The sequence below is a fragment of the Polypterus senegalus genome, chromosome 9 (genome assembly GCF_016835505.1).
Source record: "Polypterus senegalus isolate Bchr_013 chromosome 9, ASM1683550v1, whole genome shotgun sequence".
NCBI lineage: Eukaryota > Metazoa > Chordata > Cladistia > Polypteriformes > Polypteridae > Polypterus > Polypterus senegalus.
Genome location: NC_053162.1, coordinates 74,290,145 through 74,303,320, shown reverse-complemented (window position 1 = coordinate 74,303,320; position 13,176 = coordinate 74,290,145). Strand labels below are relative to the sequence as shown.

Sequence of the window (13,176 nt, the reverse complement as noted above, 5' to 3'; positions counted from 1 at the left end):
TGATTGGAGCATCTCTCATTTCCAGTGTTAAAGTAGAGAGAGTCATAGGTAGAAGATTTTTCTTTGATATTTATTTCCTCAGTTTTAATTTGGTTGGATCTAAACTATTCATATGCTATTTTACAAATATGTAAACCTTCTAACACATGTTGAATTGAATTAACTTTATTTAGCAGGCCAAGGATAATAGTTTAGTTAAGACTTAAGCATCACTTTGGACACAGGCAATACCCTCACACCTCCTTCATTTTTTTTCAGTGTTCAGCCAAGTGCAATATCAGCAGAGAATAGTTAATAAGAAGCAGTAGGAAAAAAGCAGCTACAGAAGTATGAGAGAGCTTAGTAAGGTTATAGGACAACATCTAACAGTTGTGATTTTAAGTCTATCTGTATAACTAGTAATTCACTTAGAAATGGTTCATTTGATTTCTAGCTGATTATGGTGGGCCAGTATAAACAAAAGTCCAAGACCATTTCTCCCCCCCACTGTTTGTTGTTTAGCCCTAAATCACACAAGGAATGCCTAAATGGGCTTTAACAGGCCTTCAAGCCTTTATCTTCTGAATATACTGAAGTATTGTACCTGTAAGCTCAAAATCAATTTCTGGGATATGTATCAGAATAAGGTAATCTGCGGTATCAAAAGCTATGCTTAAATCGAGCAGAGGTCCTCAATCACAGTCCTTTTAAACCTATGCATATACACCATGAAGTATTTGTGTTAAAGGTTTAGAAACAAAGAGGGGGGAATTGGAAGGACCATTAAGTGTAAGTTTGTTCTGGTCCACAAATGTTCTCAGAGAAGTAAACTTTACGGTACAATTAATGATAGCACCAACAAGCCAAATAGTTAAATACTAAATTTCATAATCAGCAAGGACTGTCTTCTAGTTAGGAAACTAGTTGTAAGGAGCTTTAAAGGAAACCCCTGAATTAGAAAAAAAAGTTACATTTGAAGTAGATTATTATATAGTACTGTATAGTATAATTATTTAGCATATTTCAGTTTACTCTGATTTTTATTTCAGTAATGGTCTGATAACTGATACATTTAGTGCGTTAGGAAGTAAGCTAGTCAATAACTATGAATTGATCATTTTAACAATAGGTGATTTCAGCACAACAATTGAGCTTTCCCTTTTTTTTTTAGGTAGGTTTAATTTTAGAAATTAATGTTATGATTTACGATGTTAATATCAGTTTAAAATTATTAAAGTGATGTGCAAGAGGAGAGACAAGGTTTAACACTAGTATTTTGTTTCTTAGATGTCCATGAAAAGGGAGGTCTTTTCAGTTTTAACATTAAAGAAGTTAAAGTCTGCACTGTTGATGTGTGTTTGTCTTTTTGCATGGCATTTCAGAATTATTACTTGCCTAATTATTGGCCAGTGCTCAGTCCTGCCCTCTTTATACAGGAGTAACTTTCTGTATTTCTTTAGCATTACCCACATCAGCTGGTGGAATGTTTGTGAACTCACACCCAGAACCATTTCAGCTGTTTGAGGGTAGTTTTGCATGTTCAGGCTGCATCAAGACTAAATTATACCAGATTTTTTACAGTATCAAGAAAAGTATGTTAACCTTTTGGAAATGACTGCTTTTATTTATTTATTTATTTATTTATTTATTTATTTATTTATATGTTTATATAATTCTAACATTTTAATTTGAGCTCATCTTGTTTAAGTAACTGATCAGACACAATGTATTTTAACTAATAATTCTAAATTAATATGTGTATGTTTTTGAAAACATTAAATACATTTTTCAAACATTTACATGTGTAGATTAGAAAAAGTATGTTAACCCCTAGGCTGGTGATTTTAAGAAATTTGAATTATTAGTTAGAAAACCTGGAGTCCAATCAATAAAGAAAAATTGTAGATATGGTTTAGAGGAAAAGATCAAGAATCATCTGCTTATGTGAAGCATGCCTCACCAAAAAGATATCTCAGAAGATCTAGGATCAAGAAGTAATTATTTGCATAAAGTTCAAATGGGTTACAAAATAATTTCAAAGAGTTTAGATATTTGTCAGTCCACAGTTAGACAAAATTATATAAATGGAGATCCGTTAGTCCCTAGAGGTCAGTGCCCAGCCAATATTACTTAGATGATGTGACGCTGTGAGTTGGCTCCACACTCCCTTGTAGCCTCTAGGAAGCCTCTTGAACCTGCAGCAATCAGTAGTCATAACCAAGATGAGCCAGGGAAATGAGGTCATACACATTCAGCCAAGAGAGAGGTGTAAAAAGTCCTCAGTGCTTTTATATAAATCAATCCAGAAAAAAAGTAAGTATTCAAACAATGCAGTTCTCCATCCATAATAAATAAATAATCCAATAAAAATGAACAGTGTCCACGTGGAGGTTAAAAACAGTTCAATAAAATTTTCTTAAAATCAGAGGTTTAAAAAAGCAGGAAACAATGTTTTAAAAATGTACAAACCCTGTTGCTTCCTTTTTAAAACAGACATCTCTGTGCTGGTTCTTGCTCATTCCTTCCGGACTTTAACATACATCTCCAACGGTTCTACCCCCCTCTGCCTTGCAGGCTCCTATTTGTCTCTCCTCAAAAAATGGGTGCAGATTCGATCCGCTGCTTCCTCCAAAGCACAACTAAGGCATCTGCACGATCTGCCCATCTATGCATGTGTATATGGCGCAAACAGCCAAGCATCCCAATCAAACACAGAGCGATGCTAGCTTGCACACACGCACAACCACAGACCACTTATCATAGATGTCACAACACAGAATGCTCTGTCAAGTGAACATAGGAACCATAGAGTATCAGCTAAAGACTTAAAGGAATCTTTGGGACAGGTTAACATCTTTGTTCATGAGTCTACCATACACAACACATTAGAAGGATACTAAGGAGAAAGCCACCTTTCTCCAGCATGACATTGTTGAATGACTATGGGTTTGCCAAAAATCCATCCTGACACTTCATAATGCCTTTGGGAAAATGTTTTTGGAATGATGAAACTAAGGTTTGATTCAAAGAAAAAAGCATGGAAGGATGAGCTCCACTTTTTTGTGGTTAAAATGGGTGTAGTGAGTGAGAATTTCATAACTTGCTCATAGTAAAAGACACTAAATGCCTAGCACCGTGCACAAGATGACACATTTCAAAAACACTGGGACAGTATAGGTTTCTGGGGCTGTTAATAAGGGCTATTTAGTACATGTTTAATCAAAGTAAGAGCTATGTTTACATACTCTTGGGCGTTAAATATAAGCCCTGTTCCCAGTGTGTGTGAGACTCCTCCAGGGCCGTGCTTTGTCTCCTATCCTGTTTGTGATTTTTTTTTGGACAAGATATCAAGTGGAAGGAAGGGTATTCATTTCAGAGGCCTTAGAATTGTCACTGAAATTTTGCAAACAATGTGGTACTGTTGACTTTTACTAAGCTGTGAACTCTAGCATGCATTGGGACAGTTTGAGACTGAGTGTGAAGTGTCAAGAGTGAGGATCAGCACCTCCAAGTCTGAGGCCATGGTCATCAGTAGGAAGAAGATAGACTGTTTGCTTTGGGTGGGATGCAAGTTACTGCCCTAAGTGGAGGAGAAGTACCTCGGTGACTTGTTCATAAGTGAGTGAGGTGGCAGGCATGGTTATGCAGTCACTATACTTATCTGTGGTGGTGAAAGAAGGAGCTGAGCCATAAGGCGAAACTCTAGACTACCCAACCAATCTATTTCCCTTCTGTCAGGTTTAGCTCTTAAAGACAGGGCGAGAATCACAGATACCTGGGAGAGGCCTGGATTAGAGCCACTGGCCCTCTGCGTTGAGGTCAAGATTATATAAGTTATATACTAGTGAAGTCCTTGAATTACCTGAGGTAATGTGGACATTCATAATTCTGTTTCTAGATATTTGGGGAAAGCTATCCTTTTAAGATTGAACTCAATTTAGTTGACCCAGTCTTTGAAACATGGAGCTGAGTCTTGGTTTTCATGGGGACCATGTTTGTGTTTAGTCCACAAGTTACCTTGTTTGGCTCACCTTTTAAAATACATTTACATCTTTATTCTCAGTCTGACTTTGGGCATGTGCTCTATTAGTTGAACATTTTAAAAAAAATGTATGACATGCTTCTCCTACAGCTTTCAAAATTACATTAAACCATTCTTCTATATTCATCTTTCAGATTCTTATCCTGGTATACCTTTAACTAGAAGAATAAAAAAGGGCCGATGTCTAAAGTTTATGTACTTTGTATGATTTTTGTGTTCTTCATAGTTTTCAAAAAATTCAAGCAAATGAATGTTTAATCACTTGCTGAGTTCTTGCTAGCAAAAATAATATGAGAAGCATTTTGGAAAGTAAGGTGTGTTTTTACTTTCAAAAACTTTTGCTGTTTTTCATATTTTTTACTTTTTATTGTATGTGTTTGTTATTTTTGTTATTATAAAACATTTTGGATTCCATAGAAGTTCTTTCAATTTAGTTAATTCATTATAACTAATTTCTTTACTTAGTTGATGTTGTTGCATAGAGATAATGAGAAAAAAGTTCACATGTATTACTTTTTGAAATGTTTCTCTTATGAAAACTTATCTTAAAATTAGTATTTTATGTATTTTTAGGATAAGGTCTCCTTAAACAAAACTCCAAAGCTAGACAGAAATGAAGGGGGAAAAGATATTAAAGATAAAGCTCCTAAAAGAAAGCTACCATTTACAGTTGGAGCTAATGGAGACCCAAAAGACTCGGATTCAGGTAAGATCCATTCAAAGAAAAAAAAAAACAGAAAAAATGTTACGTTAGTTTCAAATGAAAGTTTCTTAAATCAAACTTACTGGATTCCTATCTTGTACGTAGATGTTTGTAAATCTGTGTTACTTTACTGAAGAGTGAAACTACTGGTTCAGGACATTAACCAAGTGATGTTCTTTGTGTTGTATTTTGATCCATATATCTGAAGAGTATAACTTTATTATTTTGGTACTAGAACATACATTAGCTTCACTTGTTGTTGATGATTTTTACCAACGTTTAATGTTTAGTTGTATAACAGTTTAACTGTATATAGAACTAGTATGTTAAATGTTCTGTTCGATAATTCTAGATCTTAATATTTGGTGGTTCACTAGTAAATGGATTTAGGGACGGCTTATTAAGCTGTTGTATTTTGAACGCAGTGAACGTGTTTTTATTTTGATAAATTTTAGATCAGCAATAAATAACTAATTACAGAAAAGAATTGCTTTGGGATTTATCTTTTTCTATTGTAAAGATTCAATGAATCATTTGTTTCAATAATAAAATTTTTAATATAGTGCTATTCCCTGTTAATTGTAAAGGTCAATTACAAGCAGATTTAACAAAAGACTCGAATTTGGGAGTTAGGTTGAGCTTCATAAAACGAGGCAATGTCATTCACAGCATCTTCACTGTGTTGTCTTTTATCCTCATTCCGCTAAGTATATTGCTATTCTTTGTGGTGATAAATGCCTACCACTTTATATAAAAAAGTACTTTTCATCCATAGTGATTTTTACAATCTCTCCTGGTGATCTAACACTACTTTCTCTTTCTTTTGTCTCATTTTCTTTTTTGTCATTCATATTCTGCTTCTTTGCATATTGTGGTTCCTTAATGCTGTGTATTGTGTCACTTGATATGTGGAAATGATTGTTATCCTTTCTATCTCTTTTTCTTTTGTGTAATGATTGTCATTCCTAATATTTTTCTATTGCAACACCCATGTCCTCCTTCCTTAATCCTGTGGAACTGCATCTTGTGATTTTTGCATCATTTGCTATTCTTGTGTAATTGCATTTGTACTATGGATTTGTATGTGTTTGTGTGTGTGTGTGCACACTTGGTGCGTGCATATGCATGTATCTGTTTGCATGTCTGCCCGCTTGCTGCATTTCACCACACCCTCACTCTTAGATTCTGACCCCGGCCTGTCATCGGAGGCTTGGGATCACCAATGTGCTGCCACCTCACTCTCTGCTCACAGACCACACCCAGGTAAACACCTAATCCTTAATTTCCTGTTAATTTTAGCACGTAACTCTTAACTTACTGTACCCCCTGACATTCAGCACTTCCTGGCTGCAGCCTACTTCTTCGTTTGGTAGTTTAACATTTTCTAGTGTCTCTTTGAAGCTTTGACAACACATTTATTGTATTTTGATAGATGAATTTCACCTTGATCATTTGGCCTTTTTTTTTTTTAGCCCTGTATTTTTTTATTCTTATATGTGGATTATGTTATAAGTCTACCCATTAAAACCGTTCAGACTTGCAGATAATTGCTAGTTTATTAAAAAAATGTTTTTGAAAGAAAGTAAGAAAGATACTCTTTGTGTTGTGTTCTGTGTAAGTGTAACAATCTAGCGTGATATCAGATTTTAAAATGTGAGTATCTCAGTCTAATTGTGTTGTAATTAGATGGATGCATGTTTAGATGTATAGATAGAACTTAATTAGATATCTTCAAAAGTCTATATTTAGAGATTTAAATGGTGTACTGTACCAAGGATACAGGAGTCAAGGCTATATGATTTTTTTTTAAGGGAAAGGCAGTAATGTCCTACAGTATATAGTGGTTAAAATATTTTTTTGATGTTTATTGTATGGAGATGGTGTGCAAATATTAACAGAGATATGACCAAGTGCTGGTAGTTTGACACTGAGCTAACAAGACAAAAAATACTTAACTTCTCTTAACTCTGAAATGGATAGAATTATCAAATGAGTATTATTGACATTTAAAAAAATTCTTATATAGAACCTAATGTATTGATGTGCAAGGGCATACAGTTAGGTCCATAAATATTTGGGCAGAGACAACTTTTTTCTAATTTTGGTTCTGTACATTAACACAATGAATTTTAAATTAAACAACTCAGATGCAGTTGAAGTGCAAACTTTCAGCTTTAGTTCAGTGGGTTGAACAAAAAGATTGCATAAAAATGTGAGGCAGCTAAAGCATTTTTTTAACACAACCCCTCTATTTCAGGGGCTCAAAAGTAATTGGACAAATTAAATAACTGGAAATAAAATTTTCATTTTTAATACTTGGTTGTAAACCCTTTGCTGGCAATGACAGCCTGAAGTCTCGACCTCATGGACATCACCAGATGCTGGGTTTCCTCCTTTTTAATGCTCTGCCAGGCCTTTACTGCAGTGGCTTTCAGTTGCTGTTTGTTTGTGGGTCTTTCTGTCCGAAGTTTAGTCTTCAACAAGTGAAATGCATGCTCAATTGGGTTAAGATCAGGTAACTGACTTGGCCACTCAAGAATTTTCCACTTCTTTGCTTTAATAAATTCCTGGGTTGCTTTGGCTGTATGTTTTGGGTCATTGTCCATCTGTATCATGAAATGCCGTCCAATCAATTTGAATGCATTTAGCTGGATTTGAGCAGACAGTATGTCTCTGAACACGTCAGAATTTATTTGGCTGCATCTGTCCTGTGTCACATCATCAATAAACACTAGTGTCCCAGTGCCACTGGCAGCCATGCACGCCCAAGCCATCACACTGCCTCCACCGTGTTTTACAGATGATGTGGTATGCTTTGGATAATAAGCTGTTCCACGCCTTTTCCATACTTTTTTCTTGCCATCATTCTGGTAGAGGTTGATCTTGGTTTCATCTGTCCAAAGAATGTTTTTCCAGAACTATGCTGGCTTTTTTAGATGTTCTTTAGCAAAGTCCAATCTAGCCTTTCTATTCTTGAGGCTTATGAGTGGCTTGCACCTTGCAGTGCACCCTCTGTATTTACTTTCATGCAGTCTTCTCCTTATGGTAGACTTGGATATCAATACACCTACCCCTTGGAGAGTGTTGTTCACTTGGTTGGCTGTTGTGAAGGGGTTTCTCTTCACCATGGAAATGATTCTGCGATCATCCACCACTGTTGTCTTCCGTGAACGTCCAGGTCTGGTCTTTTTGCATTGCTGAGTTCACCAGTGCTTGGTTTCTTTCTCAGGATGTACCAAACTGTAGATTTTGCCACTCGTAGTATTGTAGCAATTTCTCGGATGGATTTTTTCTGTTTTCGCAGCTTAAGGGTGGCTTTTTTCCCCTGCATGGAGAGCTCCTTTGACCACATGTTGTCTGTTCACAGCAAAATCTTCCACATGCAAGCAGCACACCTCAAATCAACTCCAGGCCTTTTATCTGCTTAATTGATAATGACATAACGATGGACTTGCCCACCCCTGGGGCCTCATGTATAAACGGTGCATACGCACAGAAATGTTGCCTAAGAACTTTTCCACGTTCAAATCGCAATGTATAAAAACTACACTTGGCGTAAAGCCACGCACTTTTCCACGGTACTTCATACCTTGTCGTACGCAAGTTCTCCGCTCAGTTTTGCAGACTGGCGGCACCCAGCATCAAAGCAGTGCTACTGTTCCTGTGTGGTTACTCATTATTTTCCTTTATAAATACACTGAAACTAGCCGCATATTGTTTATTAGTGTAACGCATCTGATTGTAATTAACTTGTAACAATATAATGTTCCAGGGAATTGCCATAGTATTCCAAATACCATAACTGCTTTAGCGTTGTTACTCTAACTGCACCTTCTTCTTTCAGCTGCTCCCGTTAGGAGTTGCCACAGCGGATCATCTTTTTCCATATTACTCACTGCACCATTCTGAGTATTTATATCACTGTATCTGAGTGTGAATCACAGCAGCAGCTGATCAGAAAGAGAATTATTGGTATACAGCTTCAAGTGCACGCTGTCTCAGCCACGGCAAAACGTTTCAAAGCCTTTCTTGTACGGACCTCGCGGTTCAGAAACAGTTTCATCCCAAGAACTATAAACGCACTCAGTCAATTGCTCCTTGTAGAACTGTTTGTACTTATAAGTACAATCACCCCACTGTAAACTTGCACTACAGTTACAATATCGCACAACCTGAGCCACTTTATAAAGCATGTATTTACATATGATGACAATATCATTTTTAAGGTGAAATGCAGCAAAATATGTTTATTATATTATACAGATAAAACTTTAATTTCATTTAAATAATCTATATTCTTCACTGGGAGTGTCATGAAGGATAGAATAATTAAACATGTACTGCGAAGATATTTCAATGTTCCTTAAACATTTTGAAGAATCGGCGTTCCCCAATTCTAATTGGGTATTTGGGGAAAGAAAAGCAAAGACTGCAGTGGCGGCTAAACATTTAAAAAATAAACTACGTGATTAAAGTGGAAATGTCGAGATTGAAGTTGACATTTTGTGCTTTTTCCCCACTGTGTGCCTTTTTTCTCTGTACCCTAATAAGCTTTCATATGACATTCAGTGGGCTACAACTCGCCTTTTCACGGCGACTTTGATATGTGACTTCTTTTTTATTTCTGGCACTGTGCGATTTTGTGAATGTGAGCTTTCAAGTTTCTCCAACACGCTATGTCACTCGATCAACTTCCTTTTGTTGATTATACCGCGGTTTATTTGAACAAATAGTATGTTTTTCCTTTGCCTCCACTTGGTATTCGCTGAAATTCTTATATTTTCCCCCGTACTTTTCCCATTGTCTTTTCACAGAAGGCTGAGCTTAAGGGTGATTTATATTCATTTGCATATCCAAAGAGGCGTAATTCTGGGAGAAGTTGGGGCGTTACATAAAGCGCGTGCATGAGCGTTACTTTTCACGGTAATCGGGATTTATGTAGCGGAAGAACGTGGAAGTTAGAGTACACACAGATTCCTGCAAATGATAACGCTAGGATTAATAATCTACTGTCTGATCTATTTGTTTTTAAAATACGTTTTTTTTTTTTTTTTATCAGCATATATTCTCATATTCTTATATTATTATTACTTACTTATTACTTATCATTACTTAGTATTACTAGGGCGCTAAATGTTTATGTTTTATTGTGCTTAATTACGTTTTCCTCCTCTTTTTTTTCTTTTCTAATTATTTCATGTGTACCCTAAATGAGACTGTTCAATATCATACCCTTGGTTTGCTGTTATTGCTATTACTGCATTAAGACTTGTTATGCTTGTTTTGGACACATCTTTAACACCATCACCTGGGTTTATTATCTGGGGATATCATCTTAATGCACTAAAATTGATGAAGATTATATGTATATGTGTATGTGTATGTATATATATATATGTATATATGTATGTATATGTGTGTATATATATATGTATATATATTAAGTGCAAAATTTTTTTTTTTTTTTTTCCTCTTTTAAAGACTATATTGGTAACAGATATCTCTATCTTTTAACCTTAAAGCGCCACTGCATGGGGGCTTGATGTGCTTTGGACGTGCTCTGTCTCTGGGTATGTCAGAGGACTGGGACTGCATGAAGTGGGTTTTAGCCTCACCTGGGGAGGCAAAAGGGAGGGTGGGGGTTAAGGGGGGAAGAGAAAGAGAGCAGGCTTGATCTATATCTAATCTATCATCTCAATCTTTATAATTATAACTATCAACGTAATAATAAGCTGCATGGCAACAACTCTTGGGGGAATAGGAAATTAAGACCTAAACTATTTCACTTCCAGTTAAGACTATAATATGACACCAAAAACTCAGAATCAGTGTCTCCATGATGGGACAGTTAACTTCGTAAGCTGGAATGTTAAAGGCCTGAATCACGAATTAAAGAGAAAGAAAGTACTTTCTCACCTAACAGGTCTAAATGCTAAAATAGTATTTTTACAGGAAACCCACTTACTAAGTAAGGATCAGTTCCGGCTGCAAAAGACTGGACTGGCCAAATGTTCCATTCTAGTTTTACAAAGAAAACTAGAGGGGTGGGAATTCTCATACATAGAACAGTACCATTTGTAGCATCAGATGTAGTATTGGATCCTGAAGGGAGATATGTGATGGTCATGGGAGACTTATCTAACTGTAAAATGATTTTGATAAATGTTTATGCACCTAATGTTGATGATAAGGAATTTATACAAAATTTATTTGCATCCATTCCCAATCTGAACACTCATAAACTTATAATGGCTGGGGACTTTAATTGTGTTCTAAATCCACTTTTAGATAAGACTTCCTCCACAGGGGGAACGGCAACTAACACCGCAAAGATAATTACAAAGTTTATAACTGATCACAACTTATCAGATCCCTGGAGGTTTTTAAACCCAAATTCAAGAACATATTCTTTCTACTCACCAGTACATCATTGCTACTCAAGGATTGATTACTTCTTTATAGATAATAACTTCTTGCCTAAGATTAAATCTTGTAAATACGATGCTATTGTTATTTCAGACCATGCTCCGATGATCTTGGAGCTGAAATTACTAAGCCCCATACACTCACCCCAGATGGCGTCTCAATCCGCTTCTATTAGCTGACGAGAATTGTACTGAATTTATATCCAAACAAATTGAATTCTTTCTAGAGACAAATACATCCCCTGAGATCTCTGCAGGAATACTCTGGGAAACTCTTAAGGCCTTCTTAAGAGGACAGATTATCTCATATCTTTCCCACAGAAATAAATCCGAGCGAAGAAAGTAGCAGAGATAAAAGCGAAATTACTAAAATAGATGAAGAACATGCCAGACTACCAAGCGAGACTCTACATAAGAGGAGGCAGGCTCTACATTCAGAATTAAACCTCTTGACAACTAAAGAAACCGAACAACTAATTTACAAATCCAGACATCATTATTATGAACATGGAGAGAAAGCTAATAAGCTTTTAGCGCAACAAATTCACAAGCAAGATGTATGCAACGCAATCTCGGTAATTACTAACACGAACGGAGATAAAATCATCGAACACAAAAATATAATGTACACTTTTAGAGACTACTATAAATCCCTATATACTACTGAGTTTAAAGAAGACAATATACAATCTAATGCATTTCTGGATAAATTACAGATACCACAAATTGACGCTATTAGTGTGGAGGAGCTCGATAAACCTCTGTCATTATCAGAATTACTGGATGCTATAAAGTCACTCCAAGGTGGAAAAGCAGCAGGCCCTGACGGCTACCCTGCAGAGTTTTACAAGAAATTCTCCGCTCAGCTAGCTCCCTCCTATTAGCAACATTTACAGAAGCCAGAGATAACCAATCTCTTCCACAAACCTTTCGCCAAGCACTAATCACTGTCTTTCCAAAACAAAATAAGGACTTATTACAATGTGCATCATACAGACCAATTTCACTTCTGAATAACGACGTTAAAATACTCTCTAAAATCATAGCTAGAAGGATGGAGAAAGTGCTCCCTCAGTAATATCACAAGACCAAACTGGATTTATTAGGGGCCGACACTTATCTTCAAATCTTCGACGCCTGTTTAATGTAATATACTCACCAACTAAATCAAACACCCCAGAAATATTATTATCATTGGATGCAGAAAAAGCATTCGACATGATTGAATGGAAATACCTTTTACTATTTTGGAGAAGTTTGGGTTTGGCCCAACATTTGTGCATGGATTAAATTACTGTATACTAACCCAGAAGCTTCAGTTTGCATCAATAACATTTGCTCAGACTACTTTAAACTAGAAGCGTGGCACAAGACAAGGATGCCCTTTGTCACCACTGCTGTTTGCAATTGCCATTGAACCACTGGCAATACATTGTCGAAATACTGATCAGATAAAGGGGATTAGCAGAGAAGGACTGGAACAGAAAATCTCATTATATGCAGATGACATGGTACTGTATATATCGGACCCAGAAAATTCTGTGCCTGCAGTCTTAGCAGCACTCACAGAATTTCAAAAGCTCTCTGGTCTCAGAATTAATCTGAATAAAAGTGTACTCTTTCCGTGAATTCGCAAGCATATAATATTAGATTAGACACCCTTCCTTTTATCATTGCAGAACAGTTTAAATACCTCGGGGTAAACATCACAAGTAAACATAAAGCTCTTTATCAACAAAATTTCGCGTCTGCATGGAAAAAATTAAACAAGACTTGCATAGATGGTCAACCCTTCATCTCACACTAGCTGGAAGAATTAACACTGTTAAGATGAATATTCTTCCTAAGCTCCTTTTTTTATTTCAAAACATACCAATATACATTAATAAATCGTTCTTTAAGCAATTAGATTCAACAATAACCTCATTTATTTGGAATTCTAAACATCCACGCATCAAAAGAGCGACCCTACAAAGACAAAAGGCAGAAGGCGGCATGGCTCTACCTAACTTCCAGTTTTATTACTG

The 13,176-nt window shown here is 36.1% G+C and overlaps 1 protein-coding gene across 3 annotated transcripts in view; it reads left to right on the top strand.

Annotated features, from left to right (window-relative positions):
• The window catches only part of ankrd11 (ankyrin repeat domain 11), a 402,782-nt gene that overhangs the window by 273,349 nt on the left and 116,257 nt on the right, over positions 1 to 13,176 (top strand). For 2 of the 3 annotated variants that reach the window (XM_039763291.1, XM_039763292.1), the window contains 2 exons: positions 4,595 to 4,727; positions 5,907 to 5,987. In XM_039763291.1, coding sequence (XP_039619225.1) covers positions 4,595 to 4,727; positions 5,907 to 5,987 — 214 coding nt within the window. The remainder of the gene's footprint in view (positions 1 to 4,594; positions 4,728 to 5,906; positions 5,988 to 13,176) is intronic. The other variant, XM_039763294.1, reaches the window with a different exon arrangement.